The sequence below is a fragment of the Pelecanus crispus genome, chromosome 11 (assembly GCF_030463565.1).
Source record: "Pelecanus crispus isolate bPelCri1 chromosome 11, bPelCri1.pri, whole genome shotgun sequence".
In the NCBI taxonomy this organism is placed as follows: domain Eukaryota; kingdom Metazoa; phylum Chordata; class Aves; order Pelecaniformes; family Pelecanidae; genus Pelecanus; species Pelecanus crispus.
Window position 1 is genome coordinate 20077915 of NC_134653.1, and position 18328 is coordinate 20096242.

Sequence of the window (18328 nt, forward strand, 5' to 3'; positions counted from 1 at the left end):
TCACCGGACAGGCGGGATATCGAGAGGGGGAGCTGCGTTCGATAGGCTGCTTGATGTGATGGGCAAGTGGGTCAACCAACGGTAGGACAGGGCGGGCCCGCCGGCGCTACCTGAGGTCTGGGCAGCTGAGGAGGAGCGCTGCGCGCGGGGCTGTGGAGTTGAGACCGTTGTCAGCCACCATGTTCCAGGGCCCTGAGGCCGACTCGGCCAAGCCCAGCTCCAGGTGGCGTAGCGGGGGTGGATTGGTGGTGCGGGGGTGGATTGGTGGTGCGGGGGTGAAGGGGCAAACGGGAAGAGCCCTGTGGCGGCGCAGAGCCTGCGGCGGGGCTTTGTTCGGGGTGAGGGAGAGGCGGGAGAAGTGCAGGCTCCGGCGGAGGGCGGGTGCTGCGGCTGAGGGCCGGGAGGCGGAGGAGGTAGGGGGGAGGGTGTGCGCTGGAGCTGAGGGGAAGGAGCCAGAGGGGGGGCTCCGGCTGAGGTGCGGCGCTGAGGGGCAGGAAGCAGGGGGGGGCTCCGGCTGAGGGGCGTGGGTCCCTACTGAGGGGCCTTTTCGGCCTCGGTGGGCGGGAACGCCGCCCCCCATCTCTCCGGTAGCCGCTGGGGCAGGAGTCCAGCGCAGGGCGGCGGCGCTCGCCGCCTGTTCAGTGACCTTTCCATGCCTCAGTTTACCTCTCCTGTGCCTCGGGGATTGGGGGATGGCGCCGCCACCACGGGAGCGGGTGGTGCGGGGAGCGCGCCGCGCTGCGCTCCCGGCGGTGTGCGCCGCCTTGGGCTCAGGCCCGCGCGTGGGGCACGCAGAGAGAGAGTAGACAGGGCCGATCCCCGTGGGGCTGCAGCGCTCGGCACCTGGCCCCGGCCCGCCGGGATGGGGGTTTGAGTTCCTGATGGGGGTTTACCGAGCTGGAGAAGGAGGTCTGGATCCTGAGGGGATTCGGGTGCGCGAAGAAAGGCCTGGCGCTGTAGAGGCCCTCCTTCCCCCGTGTTTGTACCCTCTCAAGGAGGGAGGAGGGCCTGGTTATGCTCTGTGAAGCTTTGAGAGGTTCCAACACAAACGTCTGCATAAGCAGATGTTATCTTCTTTTCACCTTATGAAGTTCAAATGTATTGTTATACTTGGACGAGGGCATATATCCTCATAACTTGGAGCTGGAGTGATTAATCTTCTGCGAGGTAGTCATGTGCTTGGAGGAGAAGCAAGGAAGTATTTTGAAATTGTGTAAGCGTGTTTTAACTTTACCTTTTATTCCAGTCGTTCTAAGCTATAACCTGGTTTTAAAAGACTTCTGAGGATGCTCTGCACTTAGTATAGTCTCTGAGACCCTCCTGCTCTCATGGTAATTTTGAAACCATGTTTAACTCATTAATTAGGTGTCTGGATAGAGTCTGGAATGCAGACCATCATAACTTTTTTCCTTAACAGCAAGCAGAGGTGGTCTTGTTACAGTTTGGTCTGTAGCATTGTGGCAGAGTGTTTTCATTGTGCATGAGAACAAACCATAGCAATACACACAACTATATAAACAGACCTGGCATGGTGAGCACGCATACTGCAGTACTGCGATACATTACATTATTGGATTTTATAGAGTGGTCTCTGAGATAGTGGCTATTGATATACGGCCTGTGCTGTCAAAAGCAAAAAGTACTTGGTTTAAGGACACTTTTTCCATTCATTCCCTAAATAAAACTTTTTTTTATGATAGTACAAATCCTTTTGCAGTTCTTGATGTGTAGAAGTTTCTCTAATTAAAACTGAGCCTAATTCAAAATCCTTGCAGTAACCACCAACAGCTGTGGAAGTGGGAGAAAGAGCTCTTCCTAACGTGAAAATCTTTGTGAGGAAATTATAAACAAATGCTTTGCATTTTGAGAACTTCATGAGACAGGGGTATTACTGTTAGAAATAAATTATGCTGAAAATGCTTCTACTTAAATAATTGTCCAGTGAGATGTATCTCTAGTGATCCAGTTGATGTGTACAGTGATACAGTGAACAACTAGTTTGCTGAATTGAATTAACTGCCTAGTTTTATTTTATTAAACTTTAATAATGACACTTTGTATTTTTAAGGAAGTTTTGCTTTTCCAAAATAAAATGAGAAATTGCATGTCTAGGAGTTGCTGTTGCTCTGAAAGCAAAGCAGGACAGAATTGTATCATTCTACTGTTGGTGCACACTGTAAAGATGCATTGCTTTTATGTATCCTCAATTCATCTAGTATATGAACAGTTTCACAACTACTGTATAGAGCTAAAAATATTAAATGTAGCTGTTTTGGAAATGTGATACACGTGTTCCCCTCTTCCCCATCAGTGTTATTGCAGACTATTGCAGAGCTTTCAGATCAAGAGCATAACTGACTTAACAAAGCTTGCTGTTAGTTTATGAGTGAGCTATTTAATGAGCCATAAGCTTGTATTGATCCAACAGCAGGAGCGCCCCCAGTAACTTTCTGGTCTTTGCTTTAGAGCCTGGTGTTTCGAACCTTAACACCTGCTTTCTGCTAGTTACCTTAGTGATGGTCTCTTATGTATAATGCAACTCTCCTATTTTACCTGCTTTATTAGAACTGTCTGAAAACTGGTAGGACTTCAGTGTTTAACTTTCAGGCAGAATTAAAAAAAAAAATATATAGCCAGTGTCTTGAAGTAATGGATAAGTCTTGGCACCTCTTCCATAGGTTGGATGAAAGGTTTAATGATGAAAGGGCATTCAAATTCAAGTGTGTTAGAATGTAGGAAAAAAAGACTACAAGAACTAATTAAAATTCTTCAAGCCTGCCGGAAGAGAACAAAGCAATTAGTAGAGGCTTTTAAACTTACAGGGTAGGGTTCTTAAGTTAGCTGTTCTAGATGAATTGACAGACTTCTAGTCTGCTGGAGGCGGGGGGTAGAAAACAAAGGGGGTTTTTTTTCATTACTGTTTAAAAGAATAAAAATACACCTTCCCTTCCCCCTGCCTCCTCCCAAAGGAAGAAAGAAGATCTAACTTATCTGGCTACAAGACACAAAAATATTTCTATGTAAACTGGCATAAACACCAATATAAACTAAAATGACTATAAAGTATAAACTAAAATTGCTATGAAGTGTATGTACAACTTCCTTGTACTCGAAGGAGCTCACACTGGCTTATCAAGTTTAGCATGCTGTTTTCCTTTGGTAGGGTTCACAGGCTAAATCCTACTTTCTTATTTGGTGCATGAGACCTGCATATCTCATTTGGATCTAGAACTGAGTGACACAGGAGTATGAGGAGGTCAGCAATGCTCTACAGGCTACACAGAAAGAAAATAGCTTTGTATTCTCCCCAGTTTTTGGCTGCAGTGAAGGAGTGCAAAACCCTGTCCTCTTTGCTGTCATAAGCTGGAAGACCTTGTTGCTATACAATATTATTTTTGATAATTCCTGTGAATGACTTAGTTATCTGACTTTGCATTAGTTGGAATTCTATGGACCTGGTGTTGCAGTCACTTGAACATTTATAGAGTATTTGGAATGTTCCTAGCAATTAGAAGTTTCTGAAATTGAGGAGGCAAAGCCACTTTGTGTATGTAGAGTCAAGACATTCTTTTGGGTGATGCTTGCAGAAAAGGTCACCTATTGTGCTGATTTCAAAGCACCTCGTAAGCACCTCAAGTGTTGCTTCTGACTTATTCATTGCAACTGTGGGGTTTTCCTAGTATGTATACTGAGCTGAAAATGGGAGGATGATATCAGATTAATCAGTGTTGGATTTCTTTTGATGCTTAATTAAATTCGACTGAATAATCAAGACCTTTAATCTTAAAATGGGGTTTCTCTAGAATTTTTTTCTGCAATGGATCTTAAATCCAGTTGCAGGAATGAGAAGTAATTTGATTCTTATGAGTGGTTGTTTTTCTTAAACCAAAAAAATCTGAATGTAGTTATTTTGTTATTCCCTCCTATGCTTGTAGGCATGTGTTAAGAAAACAGCACAGTAAATGGAATGAATCTGTAATGTAAGAAACTCCATCTTTATAAACTATGTTTCTCTTCCTTTCAATCTCTTTGATGGTATACTTAGACTGGTATACTTAAACCTCAAGAAAGACTACATGCATTAAAAACAATAGCTGAAAAGAACGGGTAAAGTCAGAAATCACTTAAATTATATGAGGAGTACTAGCAGACCTACTTTTTTAACGAGCCCCTTCCCAAACCCTTCTAGGGTTTTTTTCGGTGGGGTGTTGGTTTTTTTTTTTGGTTGTTGCCTTTTCTCTTCCTTCCATCTCCCAAGTTTATATGCTTAAACTGCCTCATGGTTTCTGGACCATTAACAGCAGTTTGAGATCTTCTAAGGTATGTGGAAAGTGTATAGCGTAGTTGGATCTGTGGTCTGTTGGACTCTAAGCTGTAAATAAACCTTCTGCTCAGATATGATCTTACCAGTGCAATGGACAAGACAGTTGTTCTGTCTACTGAAATTCTAGTTACTCCCTCACGCTAAAGGGGTTCGTTAAATCCACAGTTGTACTGAGGATTAAAATACTGAAATTGGCTAGTAAAGACAGTCCCTCTGAGGCTGGTTCTCACTATTTAAACTACTCCCAGACTAAAAGAGGAACTTTTTTCTCCTTCCTCCCAAAGGGAATGGAACTGCTTTCTGCATCCTGAGATCTGAAATGCTGACAAAGCTCATTTTCTGACAGAGCAGCCAAATATCTCTGCTTTTGTGAAATTAAATCTTAGAGTTAAATTGGAGTAGATCTTGGCTCCAAGAGGAACTTTTTTTTATGCCTGGCAGACATCTAACCTGAAATGGCTTGCTTCTGTCACAGATCTATGAAGGGGATGCTGATGTTTGAATTCTGTTCAGGTAGAGTGGGATAAAGATCTTGCAATTTTTAATTTGTATAAAAGTAAAGGTTAGTATAGGTCCCATATCAAGTATTCAGATTAGAAGAGGTATAATTCACCTACTGCTTTTGCTCAGCTGCTAAGATTGTGGGTAGTTGGTCAAGTAGACATAACTGTAAAGATTGTTTTTGATACCTAGGTATTCATTGCTTTCCCATGCCTTTTCTGTTAATTTCCCAATTAATTCAACAGATTCTACTCCCACATAGTGGTTCAGTTCCTTTTCAGGACAGGACCTGAACTCTGTTGAGCAAGGCATAGGTATTAACTGTGGACTTAGTACTCAAGTACAAGCATGGCTTTTGGTAGGTTTTCAAGAAGTCAGTCCATTTCTATTGTAACCTCCAATTTTTATGAGGATCTGTTTGATATAACTCTGGTGCAGAGCTTTCGTTGTAATGGATTTGCATCTTGACCACTAAAAATTTGGCTTGGCATTCCACCTTTCCATTATAAACTCTACAGCAGCTAATATGATAACTGATGGTTGAAACTAGCAAATTTTTTAGTAGTATGAAGTGTCTGCTTTTATTTAAAAGTTGATGGGTTTCAGCTGTATCACAGATGCAAAGTTGGCGTGTGCAGTTTAGTAGAAAGTCTGATTCTGTAATGGTTATTTTTAAAATACTAACAAGAATCGTATGTCTTCTCTTAATCTCCTGTTGCTTCTGGAACACCACAGATAGCATAGGCGTGTTTTCTGGTGGCACTGTTATGACCATCCCAAGTAATTGCAGATAACATAATGAGGCTGGCAGTATTTGTGCTGAACTTGAGAATTATTAGAACAGCTCTTGAAAAGTAGATACTTCATGGACATAGCAGAATTACCTGAAGTAAGTTCAAATCAGAAGAGTTATTCATAACATACAAGGGAGAATGGGGAGGGGACATCAAATCTGCTGAATGCTGTACATTTCAGACAAACTTGCTCTTGCTTCTCTCATCTGCAATGTAGGGTATTGAAGCCCCCTGGAGGAGGTTCTAGTAATCTCTTTGGGAGTACAGAAGAAGTTTCTTCTTCAAGTAGGCCACACCGGATGGCATCCAATATCTTTGGTGCATCTGAAGAACCTCAAAACATTCCAAAAAGAACAAACCCTCCAGGTAAGAGCAGCCTCCTCCCTCAGCACGATTGGGCTCTGAATTGCAGCACAGAACTGGTTTTGTATTCCTAAAGTGGAACACTCTGATTTGTCTGTCTTTTTATGTTGCATTTTTACAAATTGAGTGGGCTTGAACAATAAATCTATTCAGACTTCTGAATATATGAATATTTCAGTGATCTACATGTTCACAGACTTTTTAGCACATCATCCAAATCTAATTCTTTCCAAGCTGAGGTCTAGGAAATGATGAAAGAAAACTGCTTCTATTCTAGAGCTGTGTCATCAGTTAGCTGCAGTGAGTACAGCTGTGAATCTGAGATCCTCTAGGGAATTCTTGTAACAAAGGATTTCAACTGGTATCTTCAGGCAAGTGAAAGTAAGTCTCTAGGCAGTAGGGTTCTAGAAGTCTGTGAATTCTTTTTGTTTTTTTTTTTTTAATATAGTGTGGTAAAACTAAGTCATCTAGGAAAAAAAAAAATCTAACAACTGCCTTGCAGGGGGAAAAGAAAGTGGTATTTTTGAGGATTCTAGTTCTGCTCAGCCTCGTCCACGCATGAATCCACCTGGGGGGAAGACAAGTGATATCTTTGGGACTCCTGTATCTACCAATGTTGTGCGAGCACACCCAAACAAGCCTAAGGTATTTGTACTTATTTTGCTGTCAAACCAAGAAGCTAGCAGCTCAGTGAGTTGTCTTACAGTCTTGTCACAATGCAATGCCTGTATTCTTTTTAAGATGACAGACCTGAATTATGTGTAGGGTGACTTCAAATTAGTTATTCTTGAAGCCTCTTTTTGATAGCTTGTTATCTTTGGTATATCAGATCTCAGCATGCTTTGTAGTTTGCAGTAAAAGTATTAATTAGACTGCAGATATGTGTTCAAAAAAAAAAAAAAAGAGGAAAAAAAATGCTTCTGAAGCCTTTGGTCTTGTAAGTGAGGTACAGCTGGCACACAGCCAAGAGATGTTTAAGCTAGATAGGGAGAAGATCTTTCTCTTTATTCTGCAATTTGGCAGAGGTGATCTTGATACCAGTTCTGGAAAGTCAGTGAATACCAGTGAGCTACTGTCATAAATCTTCGTGTGGCCTGGCTGTGCCCTTCATCTCTCTTAAATATAGGTATCTACATTCAACATGAAAGCATTTTAGCAGGAGATAAAGCTTAAGTGATCAACAGTGAAAAAAGCTAACTCAAGATCAGCTTTTGATCCAGCATGCACTTGATTTTGTGATGTCAGATAAAAGTGTGTCTTGCTATATCAGTTATCTTTTTGATCTTAAAGCTGGGATGTGTAATAGTTGGAGAGACTTGTGGTTATGACCAATTCTGGTTTTGGAAAAAAGAAGGATACTTTGTCGATTACTTTATTTCTGTATTTAAATGCCCTATATTCAGATTTACAACCTGCTGCCTTACTCTAAGTAGATACTATTAAGTGAGTAGCTACTATGTTGGCAATGTTTTTGACATGTCAGATAGCATGGGAACTTAACATCCCATGAAACACAGCTCACTTTCTTATGCTGAAAAAGTAGTAGCAGTCTCATTTTTCCTGGAACCTTAGGAAGAAAAGATTAGTCCAATTTAACTTTTTTCCCCTCCTTTTTTCCCCTTAAATTTGAAGGTGCCGGTAGTGTGCTTTTGCCTAACTTTTTATGCAGACTCTGGAGTGTATTTTGGGGGATTTGGGTCATAAGAAAGGAGGAGAGGGAAAAAAAAGACTGGGAGCTAGCTTTTGTCAGGAGCAGTGCTGTTGGTGTAGGAAAGGGCATTGTTTTGTTGCCCTGTACCTCTTCATTGGGCTGGTCTCTGATTCTTTTTAGTTGCTTTTTTAAAAATGTAACATATTAATTCCTGTGAATTCCTGACTAAATGGAGGACACCACTTTGGAAATTCCTATGTCTTTAATTAGAGCATTGGAATTGTGGGAAGTACTGGGATGGAAAGGAGATAGCGTATTTGCAAAAATTACTGCAAGTTGAATTTCATGGGTGGGAAAATATGCAATCTTTTCTGAAGTATTGCTGTGCCTTTACGACAATCAGTTGGGATTGTTGGGGAAATGGTTTTGTTTGGGAAAAGGCTTTGTTGATTACCTGATTGTTCGGGTCACTATTGATACTCACTGAAGACAGTAATTACTGAGTATAAATAGGGTGCTCAAGGGCTGCTTGTGTTCTAGTTGTGAATACCAACTTCTCCTGGGTGGTAGTGGGTGCTTGACAAAAATAGTAATTCCAGGCCTTTGGACTGAACTGTTTATCATAGACAAAGTTTCAAGCCTCTAATGAACTGATGTAGTGTCTTCATCTGTGTTTCAATGAATTGTCTGAGATGTGCACCTTGACATAACATAGGAGTTAGCTTCTACCACTGCTTTTGGTATTATGCAGTGGTGGAGGGGATGCGGTGCTGCACACAGTGTCTGCAGCTGTTGGATTTACCATGATAAATGTATAAACTTAGATCAGAAACAAAGCAAAACTTTCTGAAGGATTTTGTGACAGAGTTACTGTTTGAGAACGATAATATGCTAAGATAGCTTTTTGGTTTCTTTGCAGGATCACATTGTCTTGAAAGAAGATGAAACACCAAAGAAGCTGGAAGGTCAGCAAGACAAATTCCTTTCTCTGTTCTCTTTGAGAAGATAAGCTCTGAGGAGCAGTTTCTTATGCTTCGTCTTAAAAATATAAGACTAAGGCTGGTGTTTAGGATAACATAACTGAGAAGTTTTCCTTCTGTTAATCAGCAATTTAATCACTTCAGGGAAATGGTTCTCTTCTTATTGAGGAGAACCCCACAGGCATAAGTCTTGATACTATGCGTGTGCGTGTATATACTTTGCTTGATACCATGTGCGTATATATAGATATATATGGAATCTGTATATGTAGAGAAACATCCTATCAGACTGCTGCTTCCTCCCTTGCCGTCTCCTTCAAGTGTATAATCTTGACCTTCTGTAGTTGTAAGTAACAAATAGGTGACTGACAAAATGTATTATTGCTCAGCTAGTTATTGTTAAAGAATGATGGGAACACTGCTTTCAAGCTCAGTATGAAAGGATTCATTGGTATGTTGCATCTTTTAATTGCCTCAAACTGCCAGAATAATTCTGAAGGTATATTGCTTAGCCTACATATCTTTGTTAGAAAGATCGCTGAAGGAAGAGAGGAATTGTTGCGGAAAGTGAAATTCTTCCTCAGCACCTCTTTCCTTCAGGAAAAATGAACAGATACAGAGAAACCTTAGTGTGCTGTGGGTGGGAGACATGGGAAATAATGCAACCTACAGAAGATGAGGCACTTTGTGCACTACAGAATAGCAAGTTGATCCAATTCCTTTTCTTTTTATTCAGCTACAGAAAATACCAGGCCACAGCTGGAAGATGGAGGCGAGAAAAAAGATCTGGGCAAAGAGGAGCGATGCAAGGAGCCAGAACCCAAGATAGACAATCACGAGCCCCGATTAGGGCCAAGGCCACGCTCGCACAACAAAGTTCTCAATCCACCAGGGGGGAAATCAAGTATTGCATTCTATTAGAGTCATCTGTTCACTTTCACTAACAGAGTCTCCACAGAAACTCTGGTCTGTGGTTGTGAAGTCAGTTTATAGACTATTGTTTTTGGATATAGTCTTAGGCAGATGGATGATGGTTATGCTCAAGTGTGTAGGACAGATAACCTGATGATTTATGGGGGGAGGGCTGGGGAGGGGAAGGGTGCCCTGTGGAATATGTGAGTATTGGACTGCCTGGGTGGGTGGTGGAGGGGGATGTTAGTATAACTTTGTGAAAGGTCAGTGCTACTTTGTGGTGAGTTCATCAGACTGTTAGGTTCTTAGCTAGCTAGTGGCTCAGGACACTTTTGTGGAGTCAGGCTTATCCATTCAGTCAACATGTAAAACATTGTGAATGGGTAGGGACCTGGAGGTCGCATCTGAAAGATTCTGAAGCACAGCAGGTAGGCTCTGCTTTCCTCTAGGCAATAGGATGCAGCTTCACAGTGTGAGTTGACTTACAGTCACTTTAATGTAAATACGTTCCACTGGAACAATTAGTGCTACCGTGGTTTTGAGTCTTCAGTCTTTGGTTCTCTTTTTCTCCTTTCTTGCTGTGCAGCACATGATTGCTGATACAAGGACAAAACACGCTGAAAATTTCTTTTACGCTCATAAACCATCATATGTTAATAAATATTGTGGTCTTCTCCTCCCCAGAGTATTCAGGCCTTTCTGATGCCTTCAGTAATCTGCTGATTACTACGACTAGCTCTTGACAAGTGATAATATCAGTCCAACATACTGTTTCATGTAGGTGCTCCTAGAAGACTTTTATTTAAAGTATCCTGGTTGAGTGCTTGCACGTCTTCTGGTAAAGATGTTGGTGCAAACAATAGCTTTATGGTGCTCTTTGAACAGAAACAACTTAGCATACCATTACCACGGAGAATATACTGACGTGTCCAGCCAGCTAGCTTTGACCCAACCTATGTAGAAATGCCTTAGCTTCTGCAAAGGTTTTTACTTTGTACCCTGCAGAAACCAGGACTATTCTAGTCTTCACCACAGTGCATTTTGTTTGTTTGTCTGTGCTGACTCTGTTAGTGAATTCTCTTATCTTTTTGGTCAGCCTTATGTTTGCCTTTTTCTGCCTCAGATTTTTGTTGGTAAGGTTGGGAGAACTACATGGATTCTCCCCAAGCCACAGTTGTAGTTGTTTTGAGACATACTGTAGGCTATCCTAGTTGGAGAAAAAAAGACTGTAGCAATACAAACCTTTTGGTTGTGCTGGCTATCTTAAATCATGTTTGGAAGATGTGCATGTTTTGCACAAACATTTTTTGGGGAGGGTAGCTCCCATAATTTGTTCTCTGAATGGACTTTCTGATCATATCCAGAGCTTTGATACATGAATATTAACATTAGGTGCTCACTGTTCAATGTATCTAATAGTGACACTTTAAATTTGACATATCAAAACAGGAGTTCTTCAGGTACACCAAAGAACAAGTGGCCTTATCTGCATATATCCACTGCTGTTCAAGCCCAGGTTCCCTGGGAACTGATATTGTTTAAAGGGGACTATCTCTGGGCCAGGTGCACTATGATTATAGTGCTTACTAGACTGCTCTGTTCAGTTGATGTCAGAAGTGGTGGATGACTGTATGAAGACTTAGTTGCCTTTTCAAATAGTGAAAGTGAAATATATGGGGTAGCGCTAAGGGTAGAAATAGCCATGGAAAGCAGGGATTTCAATGCCTTTGTACCTTTCAGATAGACTTGGAGCTCCCTGTTATTTGCCCCCCTAGGAAAACAAGACAGTGATTCTAACTGCAACCCTGTAATGGATTTATGTTACTTCCAAACATGTATTTCCTAGCAGCTATTCTTGAGTCTGTGCTGTCTAGCCTCTGGCTGAGTCTCAGACACATCCATTTCAATTCCTTGTTCCAGTACTTGACAGGGTTTTAAGAGGTTACCATGTGGAAAAGTCTAAATTGAAGGGTCTGGTGTAATTGATGCTGTCTGTAATACTGAGCTTAGACTTGCTATCTTTTAGTACCTGATGTACATTGGCTGTAGTGCCTGTCTTTTAAACAGCAACTTCCAACTAGGCCTTAAATTAGTTAAACTATGTTCATTTTCTTTAATTTCTTTCTTTGGACTCTAAATCATGTTTTCAGCTCATCAAGTAAGACCGATAAGAACATTTCTCCAGGACAGAAGGGGATTGGAAATCAAATGATAAATCATGCAATTGTCAATAAACTTCTGTATTTTGTTACTTCATTGTGTGCTGTAGATGTCTGCTTTTATAAATTAATCGGTAATCTAGTTCAATGTAGATACACTGATGAATTTTGTTATCTGAAATTGGAAAAACTGCACAAATCTTTTCAGGCCTTCTGTAGTGGGGAGTATGCTTTAGAGATGTGACATCCTACTCAAGGTTGCTCATGAGACAAGCACCACTTATCCTTGGGGAGTGTGAAGGGCTGGTAGCAAGGGTGGGCTCTTCAGGTCAATGTCTTTTTGTGGGCAACATTCCATGGTGTTCTGTACAATGCAGGGATACTGTTATGTTCTTCAGCAATATTGTAAATAGACTTAAATATTCAAATGTGTTAAATATTTAAGTCTATTTGTAGAATAGTGTAGTAATACCCCTTGAGCACGGGATGCTCTTTATGTGGAGAAGTCATATCCCCACTTCTACACTTCCGGTGAGTGCATTAAAACTTTCCTCATGTGCCAAACTGTCTTGGCTGACAGTATGGAGGTAACTACAGCTACAGAAATTGCAGTTTCAGGTGAGTTGGACATGGTGGCCTCTCAGCCAGGGTGTTCTAAAACTGCTGTGTTCATCCCTTAATGATTTGTCCCCTACCCGAGGGGACGCGATACTGGATCTGATGGTCACCAATGCAACTGAGCTCATCGGTGATGTCAGGACTGGAGGCAGCTTGGGCTGCAGTGATCACGCATTGGTGGAGTTCACGCTCCTGAGGGACATGGGAAAAGTGAGGAGTATAGTCAGGACCCTAAGTTTTAGGAGAGCAAACTTCCAGCTCTTCAAGGAGTTAGTCAGAAGGACCCCCTGAGAGACAGTCCTCAGGGACAGGGGAACGGAACAGAGTTGGCAGATCTTTAAGGACACCTTCCATAGAGCACAAGAGCTATCAGTCCCCAAGTGTAAAAAATCAGGCAAGGAAGGGAAGAGACCAGCATGGCGGAATCAAGACATGCTGGTCAAACTAAAGAGTAAGAGGGAACTGCACAGGCAGTGGAAGCAGGGACAGGTGTCCTGGGGGGAATACAGGGAAACAGCCTGGTTGTGTAGGGAGGAGGTCAGGAAGGCCAAGGCGAGGATGGAGCTGAATTTGGCAAGGGATGTAAAGAATAACAAGAAGGGCTTCTACAGGTATATCAACCAGAAAAGGAAGGTTAAAGAAAGCGTACCCCCCTGATGAACAAGAAAGGCGAACTTGGATCAACGGATGAGGAGAAGGCTGAGGTACTCAACAACTTCTTTGCCTCGGTCTTCACTGGCAACTTCTCTCCTCACCCCTCCCAAATCAATGGACCAAAAGATGGGGACCAGGGGGGTAAAGCCCCTCCCACTGTAAGGGAAGATCAGGTTTGAGACCACCTAAAGAACTTCAATGTACACAAGTCTATGGGACCTGATGAGATGCATCCCAGAGTCCTGAGGGAATTGGCTGATGTAGTTGCCAAGCCACTCTCCATGATATTTGAAAAGTCATGGCAGTCAGGTGAAGTCCCTGCTGACTGGAAAAAGGGGAATGTTGTGCCCATTTTTAAAAAGGGAAGAAAGGAGGACCCTGGGAATTATTGACCTGTCAGCCTCATCTCTGTGCCTGGGAAGATCATGGAACAGATCCTCCTAGAAGATATGCTCAAGCACATGGAGGACAGGGAGGTGATTCAAGACAGCCAGCACGGATTCACCAAGGGCAAGTCCTGCCTGACTAACCTAGTGGCTTTCTATGAAGGAGTGACTGCATCAGTGGACAAGGGAAAAGCAATGGATGTCATCTACTTGGATTTCTGTAAAGCATTCGACACAGTCCCCCACAACATCCTTCTCTCTAAATTGGGAGATATGGGTTTGATGGGTGGACTGTTTGATGGATAAGGAATTGGCTGGATGGTCACATCTAGAGGGTCGTGGTCAATGGCTCGATGTCCACATGGAGACCGGTGATGAGTGGTATCCCTCAGGGGTCCGTACTGGGACCGGTGCTATTTAACATCTTCATCAATGACATAGACAGTGGGATCGAGTGCACCCTCAGCAAGTTTGCAGATGACACCAAGCTGAGTGGTGCCGTTGACACACCAGGAGGACGAGATGTCATCCAGAGGGACCTGGACAAGCTGGAGAGGTGGGCCTATGTGAACCTCATGAGGTTCAACAAGGCGAAGTGCAAGGTCGTGCATCTGGGATGGGGCAACCCCTGGTATCAGTACAGGTTGGGGGATGAAGGGATTGAGAGCAGCCCTGCGGAGAAGGACTTGGGGGTACTGGTGGATGAAAAGCTGGACATGAACCGGCAATGTGCACTTGCAGCCCAGAAAGCCAACTGTATCCTGGGCTGCATCAAAAGAAGCATGGCCAGCAGGTCGAGGGAGGTGATTCTGCCCCTCTACTCTGCTCTGGTGAGACCTCATCTGGAGTACTGCATCCAGCTCTGGGGCCCTCAGCACAAGAAGGACATGGAGCTGCTGGAGCGGGTCCAGAAGAGGGCCACCAAAATGATCTGAGGGCTGGAGCACCTCTCCTATGAGGCCAGGCTGAAAGAGTTGGGATTGTTAGCCTAGAGAAGAGAAGGCTGCGAGGACATTTTATTGTGACCTTCCAATACTTAAAGGGGGCCTACAGGAAAGATGGGGAGAATCTTTTTAATAAGGCCTGTTGTGACAGGACAAGGAATAACGGGTTTAAACTAAAGAAGAATAGATTTAGACTAGACATTAGAAGATTTTTACAATGAGGGTGGTGAAGCACTGGAACAGGTTGCCCACAGAGGTGGTAGAGGCCCCATCCCTGGCAACATTCCAGGTCAGGTTGGATGGGGCTCTGAGCAACCTGATCTGGTTAAAGCTGTCCCTGCTCACTGCAGGGGGGTTGGGCTAGATGACCTCTAAAGGTCCCTTCCAACCCAAAGCATTCTATGATTCTATGAATTTACAGACTGTGATGCCCTACAGAGCCTCTCAGACAGGACTTGTTTCTACAGTGACTTCCGTATTTCGCACTGAGAGTTTTGCCATTTATAGTTCAGAACTCTTCTCTGAAGCATGCACAATGCTTTGGGTAGCATCTGCGTAGTGTGGGAACATGTGAATATCCTTGATAGAGAACACATTAGCAACAAAGGATTGTCCTTCTTTGAACTGCTGCCAGCTAGCAGACTACAGTATAGTTTCACTTTGCAACTATACAATTACCTCATTGCTTTGCACCTAAATTGAAGTTCTGTAGCTTAAACACTTGGGATAGAATACTATCCAGGTTACTGTTTCAGTCTTGGAAGGAAAATTATTATATCTGTTATAATAAGCTTAGCTTGGGAAGCAGTTAAAGGATGACTTGCATGCTTTCGTAAGTCATGTGTACAATTCTAGCATAGCTGCTGCTTAGTTCCTAAATGTCACCATGCCCATCTAGTACCATACTGTTCTAATGAACAGCCCAGCTGCAGTATGTCATCCCTCCTGATCCCCTGTGAACCTGATTAACCCAGATCAGTGCATCTTTTCCCCCATTAAGACTGCTGGCTTCCATGCAATACCTGTTAAGCAAGCACTGTCTGATACTGTCCTTCCGCTACATCACTGCGTAACAGTTGATAATAGCCCATTTTGCACTCTTATATAGGAAGATTAATGTCCTCTCTGTCAGTGTTTTAAGTAGCATTACTGGGGATTTTTTTAAAGGATTTATAGAGGTTAATCAGACTTGGAATATCTAAAGTACATTCTTGGGGCTTGTTTAGTGAGAGAACATATATGTAAAGTAGTGTTGTGTGGAGACAATTATTTAAACACTAAATGAGTAACTGTTTTGGTATGTTCCCTGAAAAATTCTCACAGTTGCTCCACTGTGTAAAAGTGTTTAACATTCTGGCTTCTGGGAGCATGCTCTGGAGCATGATGAGCAAAAAAAAAAAAATTCCACCTGGGTGCAAGTTGCCTGAATTAAAGTCCACTTCCAAGTTTCACAGTTTATATTTTAAGAGTTGCAATCCACTGTGTCTTACGCAAGAGGAAAGTTCTGCCAAAGAATATTGCTGAAAAAAGCTTACCTTTTCCAGGGTTGCCCAAGGCTAGGGTGAGAGGTGTGGGGGAGTTCAGTTACCTGTATACATGATCAGTGCAATACTACAAAAATTAAACAAACCCAGCTGATTGTTTCTTTCTATTTCTTGCAGCATGTTGACCTCTGTGAATGCCACCCTATCATTTTCATGAGAAGCTCAAAGAAAGTAGAGCCATACAGTTACTTTGTAAAAAGTTTCTCAGAAGTGAGCTCTGGTATCTCAACAGGTGTTGAGCAAATTTGGGAAGACAGGCAAAGTGAAGGCACTTTTCCTGTCATCAGTGGAGTAATTAATGAAAAAAGCAGTTAAACAGGAGTAACAGGAAGGTGTTGAAGTCTAATGGAGATGAGCAGGTACTGTTGCAGGAAGGCTGATTCTCTGCCTCCTTGCTGTTATGTCAGCTTCAAGCTTTATTAATCTGAGTTGAAAGACATGAGTGGTCTTCTGAGAACAACTCTTTGCCTGTAGGAGGCTCTAGTAGAACCCTCCCAGCCTAAAGATGGTCTTTGTGCAACAGACTTGAAGGTCACTAGAATCTCCCCACATCTTCAGGTTATATTAAAGGGGTTTTCAAAAGCATGTGCAGGGATCTTAGTACGATGGTATCTACAAAAACTGCTGCAGCCAACAGAAGTTCTCCTTATAGGTGGTGAAGGTAGGAAATATATTGTATCAGGAACAGTGTGGCCAGCAGTAGCAGAGAAGTGACCGTTCCCCTGTACCTGAGTACAGGTGAGGCCGCACCTCAAATACTGTGTTCAGTTTTGGGCCCCTCAGTACAAGGACATTGAGGTGCTGGAGCGTGTCCAGAGAAGGGCAATGAAGCTGGTGAAGTTATTTTTTAATAAGGGGAACAAGTCTTCTGGAGAAGAGGAGGCTGAAGGGTGACCTTATCTCTCTCTACAACTACCTGAAAGGAGGCTGTAGTGAGGTGGGTGTTGGTCTCTTCTCCCAAGTAGTTAGTGATAGGACGAGAGGAAATGGGCTCAAGCTGCACCAGGGGAGGTTTAGATTGGATATTAGGAAAAATTTCTTCACGGAAAGGGTAGTGAAGCATTGCAACAGGCTGCACAGAGAGGTGGTGGAGTCACCATCCCTGGAAGTGTTCAAAAAACGGGTAGATGTCGCACTTTGGGACATGGTTTAGTGGGCATGGTGGTGTTGGACTGATGATCTTAGAGGTCCTTTCCAACCTTAGTGATTCCTAGTTTTCCTTTCATTAAAAAATAACCCAGCCACGAAGCCAGGAAACATGAAATTAATTACTACTCTACCCTGAATTGGTTTAGTGGTGGACTTGGTAGTGTTGGGTTAATGGTTGGACTGGATGATCTTAAAGGTCTTTTCCAACCTCAATGATTCTAAATATGCAGGCATGACTCACAGTGAAAGCTAGTAGAGTAGGCAGTGAGATTTCCAGTGCCACATCATCATGAACCTTGTCAACCAGTGGCAGATTTTAAGGAAAGTATGTCACAACTCTTGTTCAAAACAGAAGAGTAAAGTTTCTTTTCTGGTAATTTGGAAGTAAATCATGGGATGGCAAACAGGAATGGCTGCCTTTTGAGCTTCTTCCATGAAGAACCAAGTACAGGACTTTCAGTGGCTATCCCAGCACGTTACAGGACCAGCCCCATTGAGTTCAGCTGCAGCATTGTATGGTATAGAAACTGAGAAAGCTGATGAATCCTGCCAGCCAGGCTGAAGTCACTGCTTTTAAGCTAGGTGTTGGTATTGACACAAAAAAATCAGCTCTGTTGAACACATACTTTCTTCTGTACACAAACCTCCAACATGACTATATAGTACTGTTGCATGTGGTTTTTTTCATGATTGCATTTGGAAACCATGGGATTTTTTTCCACTATGAAAAAAATGCAGCTGCAGGATTTCAGCACTGAGGAGTACTACAGTGACTAGAGGCTGAGGGATGTACTTAAGGCCACAGTCTAGCAGGAGTTTGATTTACCGGCTGAGTGAAAACACTGGTGAGGCCTCAAATGGAGTACTGAGTCCAGTTTTGGGCTTCCTAGTATGAGAAAGGTGGTAAATAGACTGGAGCATCCTTCACAGGAGGAGAGGCTGAGAGACCTGGGGCTGTTCAGCCTGGAGAAGAGATGGCTCAGGGAGATCTTATCAGTGTGTTTAAGTACCTGCTGGGAGGGAGTGAGGACAACGGAGCCAGACTCTTCTCTGGACAAGAGGCAACAGGCACAAATTAAACCACATGAAATTCCAGCTGAATGCAAGGAAGCACTTGTTTAGTGTGAGGGCGCTCAAACACAGGGACAGGTTGCCCAGAGAGGTTGTAGAGTCTCCATCTGTGGAGATGCTCAGGCTCTGACCAGACATGGTCCTGGGCAACCTGCTCCTGTTGACCCTTCCAGAGCAGAGGGTGTTGACTAGATGATCTCAGGCAGTTGCTGCCAAACTAAAGTCTGTGATTTTACAGTTCTATGACTTCTCACCCCATCCCCAAATTTCTGCTGCAC

The 18328-nt window shown here is 43.0% G+C and overlaps 1 protein-coding gene across 1 annotated transcript; it reads left to right on the forward strand.

Annotated features, from left to right (window-relative positions):
* The first annotated feature begins 179 nt into the window (after positions 1-179).
* On the forward strand, positions 180-9659 carry JPT2 (Jupiter microtubule associated homolog 2). The gene is made up of 5 exons (XM_075719018.1): positions 180-223; positions 5837-5985; positions 6485-6627; positions 8553-8598; positions 9350-9659. Exons 1-5 carry the CDS (start codon positions 180-182, stop codon positions 9532-9534), a joined length of 567 nt encoding a protein of 188 aa, XP_075575133.1. The 3' UTR covers positions 9535-9659.
* Positions 9660-18328: the final 8669 nt, after the last annotated feature.

Excerpts from the sequence above, each read along its gene's own strand:
- JPT2 (XM_075719018.1), top strand. The coding sequence starts at position 180 with ATGTTCCAGGGCCCTGAGGCCGACTCGGCCAAGCCCAGCTCCAG. Across the intron at positions 5,986-6,484 it reads AAAAAGAACAAACCCTCCAG|GGGGAAAAGAAAGTGGTATT; the intron begins GTAAGAGCAGCC and ends ACTGCCTTGCAG. Across the intron at positions 8,599-9,349 it reads AACACCAAAGAAGCTGGAAG|CTACAGAAAATACCAGGCCA; the intron begins GTCAGCAAGACA and ends CTTTTTATTCAG.